General features: G+C 40.4%; 1 protein-coding gene across 4 annotated transcripts in view; it reads right to left on the minus strand.

Annotated features, from left to right (window-relative positions):
- Positions 1–16,453, minus strand: part of LOC101935615 (amphiphysin) — a 193,254-nt gene that overhangs the window by 102,973 nt on the left and 73,828 nt on the right. For all 4 annotated transcript variants that reach the window (XM_065583804.1, XM_065583806.1, XM_065583805.1 and 1 more), the window contains exon 2: positions 10,433–10,513. In XM_065583804.1, coding sequence (XP_065439876.1) covers positions 10,433–10,513 — 81 coding nt within the window. The remainder of the gene's footprint in view (positions 1–10,432; positions 10,514–16,453) is intronic.

Genomic DNA, 16,453 nt, shown 5'->3' on the forward strand with positions numbered 1-16,453 from the left:
GGGCTGTTGAGCTCAGTCCTCCCTCCCCACAGGCAACCCCATCATACAATCATAAATTTGTCAAGCTCTCTCTTAAAACGAATTAAGTTGTTTGCCCCCACAACTCCTACTAGGAGGCAGTTCCAGAACCTCACTCCTCTGATGACTGGAAACCTTCCTTTATTTGTGGTCAGTTTGTATCCAGTTGCTCTTGTGCCAACATCATCTTTTAGCTTAAATAGCTCTTCTTCCTCCTTAGTATTTACCCCCTCCCCCCCCCCCCCGATATATATACAGAGATCAATCATAGCCCCGCTCAGCCTTGATTTTACTAGGCTAAATAAAATGAACTCTTTTAGTCTCCTCTCATAAAATAGGCTCTCCATTCCCCTGATAATCCTAGTAGATCTTCTTTGTATACCTGTTCCACTTTGAATTTCTTGAACATGGGTGAACAGAATTGTATACAGTATACCAAATGAGATCTTACCAGTACCTCGTTCAATGGCATTAATACTTCTCTATCTGAACTTGAAATACCTCACACAATCCATCCCAGGATAACATTTGCCTTTTTGGTAATCACATCATATTAGTGAGTCATAGCGATCCTGTAATTAACCAACATACCCAGGTCTCTTTCCTCTTCTGTTGCTTTTATATGAATGGGAAAAGTGTGGTGCTTTACAGTGTAACAATCTGTGATTAGTGTAATGAAAGAAGTGACAAACTCAGGCATCTAGAGGACAGGATGAGCTGATACAGAGAGAGCTTTTGTTCAAACACAAATACATGGGATAATTAACCAAAGATAGATAGATAGATAGATAGATAGATAGATAGATAGATAGATAGATAGATAGATAGATAGATAGATAGATAGATAAAACGCACCTCCTCTTGACAATGTAGAAAAGGCGCAAATGCACTAGTACATCTTAGATTATGAAACAGGTTTTCCTTGATTTGTCCTGATAGAAGTTAACCACGGAAGTCAATTTTTTCACATCTTATGTTTACTGCTTACCCTACACTGTTCCATTCAGGATATTCTACTCCTGGTATTTTTTGGTCTCTAACATCTATATCTTTTTCCTGTTTTCTAATGGAGATAACTAGAGGTCTGAGCCTTCATTATTTGTATACCTCAATCTTATACTGGAGTCAAAGAAAATGTTGGGTATGCGAGGAGGATCAGACTCTGAAGTGTGTACCTGAATATAATCTATATCTACATGCAGTGCTATATACATCTATACTTTCTATAACTGCACTTTGCCTTTGTCTGTATCTATACTTATATCCTACCTATATCTGTACCTATGTGCATTTATGATCTATATCTAAATGCTGTGTGTTAGTGGGCTTCTTAACAAATGTACTTTTTATGCTCATTTGCTTTAATATTTTTTTAAAAAATTAAGGAGTCATTGGCCCACGTTGGGAGGCAGTGTTAAAACATTCCATATCCACCAGGATAGATCTGCTGGACTGCATCCCCTCCATTTGTCAAAGCCCAGATGTTGATTAAGTCTTGTGTCTCAGTAGGCAGATACCTGAAGTGTTCCTGAAGTAACATACAACAGTATATTTGATAAACACTGAATGATAATTTGACTTATAAAAGAAAATCACAGCAAGGTTTTGTCTTAGAGAAAGCAACTAACAAACAGTCATTAAAAAAGGCTGAGATATAACAGGTAAACACATCCAAGAAGTGTCAAGATGCAATCTAAACTAACCCTAATTTGATTAAGTTTTCCATTTTAGATTTTGTAGGAGTGAACATCTAAAAAGCCCCACCCAAACCCAACCAACTACAGTCTCATATGAATCGTGGAATTCATTAGAGAGTAGACAGGTATCTCCTGAAAAAATAAACCTATGAAAGTACAGATTCTCCACTTTCCTGAGATCACGCCTAGTTGGAAACTAGTGAGACTGATATGGGATTTAATTATACACTAGGTCACCTAGTAGTACTGGTGAAATGCACAAACAGGGTGCATGTTTTTGAGCTTTCATAGCTCATCAGTGTGCCCATCATGATCATGCATACATTTTAGGACAAAATGATTCCCAGTGGCGAGCAGGAATGCATTCCTCCTCCTTCCCTGATGACTTGCAGTGTTTATTCCCATCCTCATTGGACTTAGCGGTCAGCATGCATCTCAGCTGTGCCACAGGCTTGCTCCAAGAAAGGTGTCTGTTAGCTGAACAGGCTCTGGGTGTAATGTTCACATGAATGCAGGGGACTTTCACTGATCACCAGTTTTGAGATTAGGGAAAAATATTCCCCACTGGAGATTAGATATTCTTTGGAGAGTCTAATTTTCTGCAGAGTATCCACTGGGAATCACTTTTGGCATCAACTCTGTTTTAGGAAAGAAGGTTCCCTGAAGGGAGATCTGTATTAACAGACAGAGATATGGGAACCCACATGTAAATTACATATTTTTCTCACAAAATACTAAGTGTCAGGAGTTCTCTGCAGTTTTATGCTGAGATTTTCAAAACTGTAAGGGAATAATACCAGTTAATGGGAATTAGACTTCTAAATCACTCAGGCAGCTTTGAAAAATCTTGTTTATTGACTGGTCCCTTTTTCCATCCCAAGCCCAAGCACAGGAGTGAGTGTGAAATGGGCTCTACACTCATCATGATGCAGTACAGATTTAAGATCTATATGTGGGGCACCCAGGCATTCCCACAAGAAAAAGGCTGCTGGAAAATTTCAGTTCAGATTAATTCCAGGTGACTAGAGTACATGTTGGTGCCCTCCTTCACCTTCATACCTTTTAGTCTCTGATTGATATTGAGAAAAGGGCCACAAGGACCCTTAGTTAGCTACCAAGTGATAGTTTGTTACTGTTCATTCTCTTAATAAAAATTGTGGGCTAAGAACCAGATTCACAGCTGGTGTAAATCAGTGTAGCTACATTGCTTTTTCATCAGATGAGGATCGGACCCTAATACTTTCACCAAATGATTTGTGTGAGTGCATTTTCCTACCACAGGGTGGCAGCAACAACAAATGGTAGCATAAAGCACGTGAATGGAAACTTGGAGCTAGATCCTCTGCTGATGTAAATCATCGTAGCTCCAGTGTAGTCAATGGAACAACACTGAGTTACACTAACTGAGGTTCTAACATTCCCCCCACACACACACACACCCCGGCCCCCAACCCCAAAGAATAGACCAACTAGGGAGCTTTCAGGGATCCCATAATATATACACCAGGCAAGAACAGCAACTGCCCCAACCTGTCCCTCATGTGTATAATGTGAATTTTGTAAATCAACTAAAGGAGCAAGCTTTGCTCACTGAAGAAAAGCCTCTTTATTTTCTCACAATTTCATAAACCAGCAACCGGAACACTGGACATTCTACTTAATTTTCATCCTGGCAACATTTTATTTTCTAACAGTGAGTGGTGGATAGGCTATTTTTTATTTATAGCCTAATGAAATACCTGTAACTTCAGTGATGGAAAACAAAAAGCAAATGGTCTCACATACTGATGGAGCAACTGAGCAATTAAAGATAAAGATGCACAGGAGACATTAAACAGAATATTGATCTGTTATGAATTATAATGCTGGCATTATTCTGATTAGAATATACTTAGCAACAAGGGAATCGCTGTTTAACTTTGCATAATACTAGTCAGCAAGTAATAAATTCTTTCCATGAGACTGGGATCAGAAAATAAAAAAAAAGTGCAAGATGCTCTTGCTTGAACAATAGAGCAGAGAGAAAATTTTGTTTATTAGTACAAACTCCCACTAGAATCAGTGATATTTTTGCCTGAGAGAGGAACATGCAAATTTGACACTTCTTATTTTTACTTTACGCTTGATTAAAAGGCTAGGCATGTTCACAGTTAGCTTGTGCAGAAAGGAAGAAATAAAGCTTCAGGAATTGATCTCTTTTAGTATACAGAAAATGTCTGTGTTCTATATGAACCTATTCACGGTACATGAGTTCTGTTTAATAGTGACAACTTCCTTGTGAGAAATTTTTCTTATTTGCAACTCAAAAGAAAGATAAGATATGAATATGTTTTATGTATTGTTTAAAATCCAAATCTCGTTGTTCTGTGCTAAGAGATCCTGGTTCAGTTCTGGTATCTGGCTTCTTCTGATTCATAGGACTTGGAAACTATGTAAAGGCAGCCTGCTCTGTGCCTGCAAAAAATGAACTGACTCATGTTAGCCTGTAGTGATTCATCTGGCCAATTCAACAGCTGGTTTGATAAGCCCAAAAGAGGCTTCTATTCTGTAGTCCTCAGCCAAGAGGTGGATGGTGGTGGGTAAACCTGAAGGAATTCTCAGGGATCCTAAATCAGATGAAATTCCTCCATGGGGGGGAAAAAAAAAAAAAAGCTCAGTTCAAAGTACCTCCAGACAGACCATACGGTTGACTTTTTTGTTCAGCGACAGCTTTGTTTCATCAAGGTGCATAGCAGGTGACTAACATTAAGCATGTGGTGATACTCACGTGGTTAAGTATCTTGCTGAATCTGAACCTGAAGAACTACTCTGTGTAGCTCAAAAGCTTGTCTCTCTCACCAACAGAAGCTGCTCCAATAAAAAGATATTACCTTGCCCACCTTGTCTCTCTAATGTCCTGGGACTGACAGAGCTACAACAACACTGCATACAAGAAATGGCATTGGCTAAAGATTGGATGACCCATATGTAGATTTTGATGAATGTATGTATCGATGGCAATGAGGCTGCCTAGCAGATCTCAGTACAGGGGAGACAACTTCCTTTCCTGAGTTTGTCAGTGCTCCAGAGGACTGACTTTGATGCTTAATGAAAGGAAGATTATTTCTTCCATCTATTTTGGGAATGAACGCTGTGACAGTTGCAAGAACTGCTTTTCTGAGTTAAAACTAGTATACTGGAAGTCTTCTCTGAAGAGACCCAACTTCAAAAACTCATCTGATTGGAAATAGTAGCTATTGGGACACCTATTTTAATGGGTAGAAAGTATAGTGACACCTCCAGCAGGAGTCTGGGTAGTGCTGTATGGAGCAGAATGAGGTCCCACGGCAGTTTTCTGTGAGCTTGTGAAAAAGGGTTGTTTGCCCCAAGGAAACATTTAACATTGGGATTCCTTTTCTTGAGCATGCTGATAACAGAGACTTGGCCTTTTTGCTTGGATATTCTTATACGCCCACATTAAAGTCCTCCTGGTGGAACTCAAGGCTATGTTTCATTTGTTTACCACGGTAGCTAGATAATGGACTTTGTGCCAACCAACAGAGTAAGTTATAATTTTTTTTTACTTCCTTTTATAATTTTTTTTACTTCCTTTTTGGGTCTAGGAGAGTGAAATCACTTCATCCAAGTATTCATTTTGAACCTGTCTGGTCCAGGATCAAGAACAGTTTTTTGCAACCATAGACCTCTTCCATGAGACAGAGATTTCAAAAAGTCCAGTGCTAGGTTCTTCAGCCAGAAAGGCAAACAGTACATTGCTGTTCTCTCTTTCCTACTTTTATACTGTCCTGGGGAGCAGGGAAAAAGGTGGGGAGGCACAAAGCAAAGACATTGCCTAGTCTTGTGAGAGGTCATTCACTACGCAGGTCCTGATGGGTCACATTACAGCTGTTTCCAGTTGCAAAAAGATGAATCACCAGTTGATTAAATTGACTTACAATGAGTGAGGATACTTCTGGCTGCAGGTTCCACTCTGCTTAATCCAATCCTTAGTCATGTAAGAATTGGTGTTCATGTCCTCCTTTATTGGCAATGCATACAAAGATAGGAAACTTTGCTCTGCCCAGGATAGAAGTTGATTTTCTCTCTAGGATAGGGCTGATCATGTTCTTCCTCACTTATTTACAAAAATGTCATGACCAGAATAAGTCTGTTATCCATGGAAGGAGCAGTGCTCTGAGACCTCAGTGCATAGGCTGTGGAGCAATGGGGAGACACCACAGCCTGACCACTTTGATTGGGAGTGGGGGAGCTGGTCCAAAATTGTCAGGTCATAATGCCATTCACTCAAAGTTTGAGGGGATGAGTGGGTGGACTCATGTGCCTGGGGTCCAGGCTGCTGGTGGGGGGAAGTGAGGTTCCTGAGAGAGGTGGAGGGTCAGGCAGGGAATCTGTGCCGCCCCTTCTACTTTAAATAGTACTCTGTAGCTCCTACCTACTGGTGGATGCTGTGCTCTGTCTCTGGTACCCATTTCCTGGATTGAAATGGGATCTAAATGAACCTTCCTCCATTATCCCCAGTTGGCCTCTGACCTAAAGATCGCTCTGCCTGGTTTGCTAATCAGTGAATTCCTTAAAAATATCTGATTCTCCGCATTCACCAGTGGAGGGAGGGTAGAATTTACAATGGGACTGTGATCTCTGCCAATGGATGTGATAGGGTGAGATGTGGAAGGAATAACAAATAATACTGGACAGGTCTCCTATGCACTCTGGCTCACTGAAGCATGCCTGTGTCTGAGATCAGAATTCCCAATAGGCTCCAATAGTAATTGGATTTTTGTTTCTGTTTATGGCTTTTGTGGCCATTTTCAGTTAATATTAGTCTGAAATAAGACTTTGTACCAGACAGTATTCTTCCTCAGCCCAGCCCTTTGATTGACTTCCCTGGTACCATGTGTCTGTGTTTATTATGACTCCAACATATTCCAGAAACCATATGACTCTGTGGTTTGTTTCAACTCTCTTTGTACAGAGTTCTGATAAAAGATGATCCAGAAAGAGATAAAAGTGATTATTAACACTAACACAATCCTGGAAAAAACGTTAGCATTGCCAGCATGTGCAGGAACTTAGGGTGTCATAACTGATCATAATTTTTTTTTCCAGCGGGTGAGGTGGTCTGTTGCCACCTGAGAGTTTTCATGCTCACAAAGGGGACTGAGGTGATGTCTTCCTGGAACTGGCTACCTGTGAAGGGCCAGTGTATTGAGAAGGCCATTCTTTCAGTTAACCATCTTCCCTAGTTAGAAACGCTTGGTCTTCGACCATCAGAGGAGATAGCCACATTTACCTTCAGTAGTTACACTAGCTTGAATTTGGACTGATGTGCACTGAGGAACATTCTGGCCTTATAAAATGTGGGCTAAGGGTTAGACGTAAATAAATGGTGGGCCAAGAAGAGATCCCTTGCTGCCTTGCTGTTCTTTCACATCTGGGTTGCTGCCTCTCTTCTCACTCCTTGGCTAGCTGCTTGGAGGAGATGGAAGCATGGAAACAAAGCGGGCATTGGAGCATGGTGCTGTGTCCAGTGCTGTCCATCCGTGGTTTATGGGGAAAATGGATGGGTAGGGCCATCAGAGGCATGGCTGCTAATGTAGGCTATAAGAACCCAGACACAATCTTCCATCTGGCTTCACTCCTCTAACACAGATAGAGGCGGGGGAGGAGGGACAGTTGCTTGCCCCTGGAGCCAGTTCTTTCCTGTTAGGGAAGGGGGGTGAGATGACCCTGCCTGGATAAGTAGGGGTATGGACTGCATTCTGCCTACAGAACTCATCAAGCTCCCCCAATGAGACACTTGATAAGGGAGGGAGAAAGTGAAACAGACCTTTCTTTTATCCTCTGGCATTTCTCAATTTAGCTCACTCGCTGAAGCCTGCAGGGGCACCAGTGGCTGCAAATACCTTAGAAGGGGAAGCAAAGCTGAAGGGACAATTTCCCCAGAACTCAAATGCAGCCCTAGGGCACAACTGGGAATCAGATGGATGCATTATTGAGCCAAGTTGCCAGTCAGAGATTTTAAGTGAAGTTTGGAATTTCCCTTAAAATGTTCTCTGACGGGGAGGTTTGGTTGAGTTGCTTTGAAAGCTGAAAAATGCTACATTTATCAGAATGGGTGTAAATTCAGATGCACAATGATAATATTTTATATCTGAACTTTGTCAACTATTTCACTGTTGATCAAAGCAAGGACAAACCAAGAGGGGGCATATTATGAAGACCTATGCAAATGGACAGGCTTTTGTTTTTCCATAATCAAGCACTAGGAACCAAGCAGAGCCTATGGATACATCTGAACCCCACTGAGGGGGAATGAAGCCCAAGGAGCCCAATCGAGCTCAGAGAGCATGCATGATCAGATTTTAAACATCTGCACTATCTACTCAAAATGGTGTCAATTTGGAACATCATTTGGCCAGGGCTTATTTTGTAGGTGGAGTTTAGAAGAGGAACGCTAGTACTTTCCCTCTCAGTTCAACCCCTTGCACTACGTCATGGTTATGTCCTGATTTAGTGCTATCTAGATTCTGCTGTGCCCATGACTGCTCATTATTTACTGTCTGTCCACCAAAAACTGAAAAGATAAATAAAATTATCATCATCAGCCTTGTTTGCCCATAGCAAGATTTCCAGCGGGAAAATACCACTACAGCAAATTCTTCAAAAACAAATTATTTTGAGACAAAATTTTGCTGAAATAGGAGATTCTCCCCCTCCCCTGCCCTGTCATCTTCCTTCTTATTTCTCCTTCTATTACTAGAGTTATTTGGCTAAAAATTACATCTTACGGGAACTTTGTTTCTTAACAGGGCCTCATTCCTCCCACCTTTGCTACAACTAAAGAGAAAATGTATACCTCTTTTTTTGACAGCACAATTAGTTGCCATGCAAATGGCAGTGACATTACCAAGAAATGATTATGCTCCCCACTCGACAATAAGCAGCTGCAGAAGAGGAAGTAGAAAAATTTCCCATGTTAATATAAATGTCCCTGTTAAAAATACAAGATCCTTGCATGGCCCAACAGCTCCCAACACTGCTCTCTGCTTTGGGCCCAGTGGCTCATGATACCTCCATCTCCCTCCAGGTCTCAGGAAGGTGAGTGAAGAACCACCCTCCCAGAACAGTGACTGGCTACTGCCTCCTTTCCCTTGAATGGAGGGATGGAGAAGTGAAGATTCACCTGGCCAAGCAATTCCTGAAGCCTCCATTGCTTAGGGAGAGGGGAGTGCAAATACTATACTTCAGTGGCTCTCTGCACCCCTCCATTAATTGCAAGGACACTGAGCAGGAGCCCAGCTGCGGCTGGCCAGTCTGGAGCAAGTGAGGTCGGGGAGGAATGAGCAGTGTCTGTATGGGATACACACCAATGAGTGGCATGGGGAGGGACTAATTCAGGATGGGAATTACAAACACAGACAGTCTCATGCTCCCAAAGCCCATTCTCACATGCCATACTAAAATGTGGAGGACCAACCCTGCCGCTCCCCCAGTCCTAGTTACATCTCCCATGAGTGAGTTTCTGGGCTGTAAGAGAATGAACAACCAGAGGTGATGGAGATACAAGTCAGTCCCTAACGGCTTCTCGTTTAATGTGGCCATTTCACCATGTTAGCTCTTTTCTAATGGGGCTGTTTTTATAGAAAACATCTTGATACAGATGAACTTTTAAAAAAATAAATTTGTTATTTTCACTTACATGTGAAACATTTTAGATGAATAAAACAGATCTTTTGTATCCCCAAGTACATTCAACAACAGATAGAGAAATATAACTTCTTGGGCCTAAACTATTTGAGTGTCTTTACATGTGAGCTAAACCGCACGCAAAGGAAAGAACAGAAAGACTATGATTAAACCTCTGGAGACCTGGATTCATATTTATCTTATATAACAAATGAAATAATCTTGGTAGAATTCATCTAATTCTTAGTGGGTATTAATTCACACTAGAAATCTGTCATGGAATTCAGTATAATTAGTCACCTCTGATCAGTACAGCAAGGAGTAATGGACGTTAGAATTTAGAGTACACTGTAAGCAGAGTAGATAATAAGGTCTTTGGGACAGAGAGTAGGTACATCATATGTGTACCTACAGCACCTAGCACAATGAAGCCCCAATCTTGATTGGCTGCCTGGGCACTGTTGTGAAATTAATATTTGCAATAATAATAATTATTATTAATAATAATACATCAATAAGGCAGTGCAGGAAGAATACACATTACAGTCTATACACAGTATAACGTTCATGTTCAACTTCAGACTGTGGCAACTACTAAGTCTAATACAGCCAAGAAAACAAGCAAAGAAATCACACAAATATGCCTCCCCTTTGTAAAATACAACTACAGTTTTGCATTTGTAGTATTAATTTGGGTCAGATTCTATTCTCAGTTACACTGTTGTACATCCACAGTCACTCCAGTGAGTTACATGACATTGTGTTCAAGAGAGTGCCTCCAGCTTCAGAATGGTGTTGCATGAAATTAGAACCTGGCCCTTTATTACAAATGTTGGGCCCAATCCTGAAGTCCCTTTGCAAGCAAAACTTGAAGAGAGTTTTGTTTACAGGAAGACTGCTGGATGAAATCCTTGAGCTGTAAATCTTCATACAATGTGTCTGACCTGTTGCCCAAAAGCATGTTCATCACAATCAATGAATTCAAATACACCCCAATTTTTTGTGATATACAAACCAAACAAGTAACTGACCTCTTGTCGTTTGAAGTTTTGAACATATTCTTCAAACTGTTCATCTTTTGTTTCATCAGCTTTCCCTAGCTTTTGAAGTACCTTGGAAAGAAGAAAAAAAAGAATAATTGCATTATGTCTAGTAAGGAGAATATTTAGAGTCACAATAGAACAATATCATGACTTTAACCACCTCTGTTTGCACCAGAGCTGCTGTTATGTTTTAATGGCATTTTACTTTTTAGCTGTGGTATGCACTATAATGTATAATTTGTCTCCAAAGTACATACATGATACTACTACCTTTGCAAAAAATAAAGGAAGATTATAGACCCAAAACTCTACAACATATTGTGTGTGTGGGGGGGGGAAGAATGTGTGGAGTGCTTGCTCCCTTTTTATGAAGCAATACATATTTCTGACACTGAAATAACCCAAGGATTCAAAGAAAGAAAGAGAGATTTTCTGGAACCATCAGCTTCAGTCTGAGTGTGATGGAGAAAGATAAAAATTCATAGACCTCTTCTACATCTTACGGCTTATTCTATGTTACGCTATTAACATGATCCTGATTTGTATGGCTTTAAACAAGAAATACAGAGTGAAAAACTGAAAATCACAAATAATAATTATTTTAAACTTGTACTAGAATTGGTATTTAGTCCTCCCATTCATTCAAAAGTACTTATTATGAGTGTTATATATAATTGATTTGTAGCAGGGCTAGTCATGTGATAATATTTTGGAAAACCATGCGATCCTGCTATACTTTTTATCTGTTTGACTACCTACATGCACTCCATCATTAAAATCTCTCTCCACAGCACTTATTTTAATATTCCAAACAAAAGTTTAATTCTTTCACCAAAAAGGTGGAATTTCTCCACAATTACACATATACACATACATACACATACATACACCCCACACACAAGGGGTGAAATCCTGGCACCATTGAAACCAATGGTAAAACTGTATTGACTTCAGTGAAGCCAAGATTTTACCTGATGTGTGTAGCTGTTGGCCCTGCCACTAAAAATCTTCCAGAGTTTCCTATATCTGAGGACAAGAACAAATGGTAGGGACAGGGCAGAAATATAAACAATTAATTAGCAACATCTCCTAGTCTGCAGAAAACAAGTACTTTATGCACCTGATCCACTCATTATCTTCTCTCTAATTTCCACTAATTATGCCTTGGACTGGTTAGAGGCCACAAAAACTGGGCAAGTAATGGAGAACAGAAGTGCAGCATGGCTGGTAATGATGATAAAGGTGAATGCAATGCATGACAGATATGACAATACCCTGCAATATCCTGACAAACCTTAAACTTAATTCAAAAAGTATTTTAGGAGTTCACTGTATTAAAAATGCAAATGTTCATGTACTACGAGGGATTGTATGTATTTCCATGGGGGCGGGGGACCACAGCGCCCCAGGAACTAAGTGGAGGCTGGTCAGGTAAATGATTTAGGCGGGTGGTTAGGCAAATTCACTCAGAGAACCTCCAGAGAGCTACGACCACCTGAAGAGAAGTTCACCTATACTGGTTCAAACTGGATTTTCTGGCACCAACAGACAAAGAAAGGATTTTTGGTTAAATTGCCGGAGTTAAAAGTGATTTGGGGCCTTCCTTCTGATCCAACAAACAAACAGGACCTCTTGAGGGTGTATCTCCCAATCCTTAGGGAAGGACTTTTGAATAGTGAGACACCCATAAGGCTGATAGTGCTTGTTCTGAGCTGAACCTGTGATAAACTTGTGACCACAGGAGAACCCCAAGGTAGGGTTTGAAGAACTGTTCTCTAGCCAGAGACCTTGTTGGAGTTGGAATGAGCTATGGTAAACTTATTAGCATGCATGTAGGTTCGTCTATTGTGTTAGTGGGGTTCTCTGAATGCTTTCATTTTAAGAATAAATGTGCTTGCTTACATAGAGCTGTGTGATAACCTAACTGTGGCAATCATGCTGTGTACCATCTCTGAGGAGAGAAGTGAAGCAGGCCTGCATAGGCAGTCTGTCTTTTGCTAGGGATATCACAGTATAGTCAGGGAACTGTGCAGCCTTCAAATACCCTTGGGATTGGTGGCCCAGGTGTCCACCCAAAAGAGGTGACAGCTGACGAGCCAGGGGCCTAGAATAGATGCATTTATTGGACCACAGAGGGTGAATACAGGTGCAGCCACCCTGAACTGTGACACAATGATTATTATATCATCACTAATGCACTGAAGGTAGTTTCTGACATATCCACTATAGGCAGATGCTGAAGAGATAGAAGTAGGGGGAAATAATTTTAAAAGCTAGTAGTTTACTGGTCTTAAGCATGTTTTAGATCTCTGTTCATCTCAATGGTATTTTTTAGCCTGTTGTGACTGGTCACTGGGAGCATCAATGTTCCACACCAAACACTCACCAACTTCCTGTGCATGACATCTTTATGCACGCTGACAGAAGAAAACTGAATCTTTGACAAAGATGGAGCAAATGAAGCCACTTGAATGAAGCCAGGGCTATAGCAGGGGCGCTACCACGCGGTCCCTCCCGCTGCGCCGCCTCCTGCCACCCGCCGCGAGGGCTCCGCTCCGGTCGGCGGGGAGGGAAGAAAGAGGACTGCCCTGCAGGGCACTCTGGTTCTCCGCACCACCGCCCCCTACAGGGCGGCCTGAGCGGAACAAGAACAAACAAACAAACAAAAAACACGGCCATGCCGCCCTAGGATTGGGCAGAATGCCGCCCCCAACAATCTGCCGCCCCAAGCACCAGCTTGCTCAGCTGTTGCCTGGAACCGGCCCTGGGTATTGCAGACAAATAGGAGAGGGAGCATGGGAGACCCAGAAGTACCAGAGAGCTACATTTTAGTGGGACCATGTATGGGATCGCAAAGTTAGGGGGGAAAATTCAAAAATTTTAATAATATCTTGATCTATGAAAGAATGTCACATGGGCAAGTCACATTTTCTATACAGCTCGGACTACTGACCAGAGTAATATATCCAAGTCATACGAACATGAAGTTAGCAGGTAGAATAATTAGAGACTCAGTTACTTGTGGTATGAGTAATAACTAAGTGAAAGCAAGGTTATTGCAGGAAATTGACTTGCCTTTATAAAGAAAAGTGGGTATTTGTTTTAGACTGTGTTTACCAAATGAAAGGTTAACAGTGAAAAAAATGAAGTGCGTCCAATAAAAAATGTATAGCAAGGACATAATGTTTAAAAAATGGGAATAAAAGTTTCGTTTGCAATAAATACAGTAAGCAATCATGAGTGTACTGTCATCCAAGGCATAAGAGCAACCATTTTCTAATTGTGTTGCTCAGCTCCGAGCACAAATTTCAACGAAATACAAAAGCAAAATACTTTCATGAACATACAGCACTGATGGTGAAAATGATGATATTCCAGAAACAGGAGTCTTTAAGTTGAGTCTCTTTGTACATTTACAAAACAAAGCAAGAGTCTAAAACAGATTGGTTTGTGACACTGGTAATAAATGATCAAAAAGTGAATTTAAAAAAAAGATACTAGAGCTTGCAATGTAATCGCAGGAAAAGTGTACAAAATAATCAGTGAGTACCCAATTTTATAAGGGGCACAAAAGGCGCAAAAGCAAAATCACACAGGTATGTCACATAAGGACAGATACCACTTAATAGAGTTTGGAACAGCAGAAAAGGAAGTCCCGGGTCTGCTCAGGTTAACAGCAATTTGCACATGCAGATGACCAAATAGGAATATAACTTGTAAAAACAAGGATGCAAAAGAAATTATTAAAATATTTGATGAGATGTTTAATGGACTACGTTCAGGACATAGCTCACTAATACGGTTGTCAAGTGATTAAAAAAGTAATCGTTATTACACTGTTAAACAATAGATACCATTTTTAATTTTTTTTAATGTTGTCTATATTTTCAAATATATTTATTTCAATTACAATACAAAATGCTCACTTTATATTTATTTTTTATTTAAAATATTTGCACTCTAAAAAAACAAAAGAAAAAGTATTTTTCAATTCACCTAATACAAGTACTGTAGTGCAATCTCTTTATCATGAAAGTTGAACTTACAAATGTAAAATTATGTAAAAAAAAAAACCTGCATTCAAAAATAAAACAATGTAAAACTGTAGAGCCTACAAGTCCACACAGTCCGACTTCTTGTTCAGCCAATCACTCAGACAAACAAGTTTGTTTACATTTGCAGGAGATAATGCAGTCCACTTCTTGTTTACAAGGTCACCTGAAAGTGAGAACAGGCGTTCACATGGCACTATTGTAGCCGGCGTCACAAGATATTTACATGCCAGATGCGCTAAAGATTCATATGTCCCTTCATGTTTCAACCACCATTTCAGAGGACATGCGTCCATGCTGATAACAGGTTCTGCTCAGTAATGATCCACAGTAATGCGGACCGACTAATGTTAATTTTCATCATCTGAGTCAGATGCCACCAGCAGAAGGTTGATTTTTTTTTTTTTTTGGTGGTTCGGATTCTGTAGTTTCTGCATCAGCATGTTGCTCTTTTAAGACTTCTGAAAGCATGCTCCACACCTCGTCCCTCTCAGATTTTGGAAGGCACTTCAGATTATTAAACCTTGGATCGAGTGCTCTAGAAATCTCACATTGGTACCTTCTTTGCATTTTTCAAATCTGCAGTGAAAGTGTTCTTAAAATGAACAACATGTGCTGGGTCATCATCCGAGAATGCTATAACATGAAATATATGGGGGAATACAGGTAAAACAGAGCAGAGGACATACAATTCTCCCCCAAGCAGTTCAGTCAAAAATTTAATTATAGCATTATTTTTTTAATGAGCGTCATCAGCATGGAAACATATCCCCTGGAATGGTGGCTGAAGCATGAAGGGGCATCCAATTGTTTAGTATATCTGGCACGTAAATACCTTGCAATTCTGGCTACAAAAGTGCCATGCAAAAGCCTGTTTTCACTTTCTCGTGACATTGTAAATAAGAAGAATTATTTCAGCTCAGTACTAATGTGAACACGAGAACGAATGGATATAAACTGGCTGTGGGGAAGTTTAGGCTTGAAATTAGACAAAGGTTTCTGACCGTCAGAGGGGTGAAATATTGGAACAGCCTTCCGAGGGAAACGGTGGGGGCGAAGGACCTGTCTGGCTTTAAGATTAAGCTAGATAATTTATGGAGGGAATGGTTTAATGGGATAACGTGATTTTAGTCAAATGAACAGCGTGCCATCGCTGGTAATTAGTATCAAGGGCCAATGAGGGTCTGGCTGGAGAATCTTGCCTACATGCTCGGGGTTCTACTGATCGCCATATTTGGGGTCGGGAAGGAATTTTCCTCCAGGGTAGATTGGCAGAGGCCCTGGAGGTTTTTCGCCTTCCTCTGCAGCATGGGGCAGGGGTCACTAGCTGGAGGATTCTCTGCTACTTGAAGTCTCTAAACCACAGGATTTGGGGACTTCAACAGCAGAGTCAAGGGAAAGGGGTTGGGACAGCTTTGTGGCCTGCATCATGCGGGAGGTCAGACTAGATGATCATAATGGTCCCTTCTGACCTTAAAGTCTATGAGTCTAAGAATACAGCATTATCTCCTGTAAATGTAAACAAACTTGTTTCTCTTAGCAATTGGCTGAACAAGAAGTAATACTGAGTGGACTTGTAGGCTCTAAAGTCTTACCTGTTTTGTTTTTTGAGTGCAATTATGTAACAAACAAAAAACACTACACTTGTAAGTTGCACTTTCACAATAAAGAGATTGCACTACAGTACTTGTAGGAGGTGAACTGAAAAATACTATTTCTTTTGTTTATCATTTTTACAGTGCAAATATGTGTAATCAAAAATAAAGTGAGCACTATACACTGTATTCTGTATTGTCATTGAAATCAATACATTTGAAATTGTAGAAAAACATGCAAAAATATTTAATAAATTTCAATTGGTATTCTATTGTTTAACAGTACGAATAAAACTGTGATTAATCTTGATTAATTTTTTGTCACAATTAATTTTTGAGTTCATCACGTGAGTTAACTGCAA

This window comes from Chrysemys picta, chromosome 2 (genome assembly GCF_011386835.1).
Source record: "Chrysemys picta bellii isolate R12L10 chromosome 2, ASM1138683v2, whole genome shotgun sequence".
NCBI classification, from domain to species: Eukaryota; Metazoa; Chordata; order Testudines; family Emydidae; genus Chrysemys; species Chrysemys picta.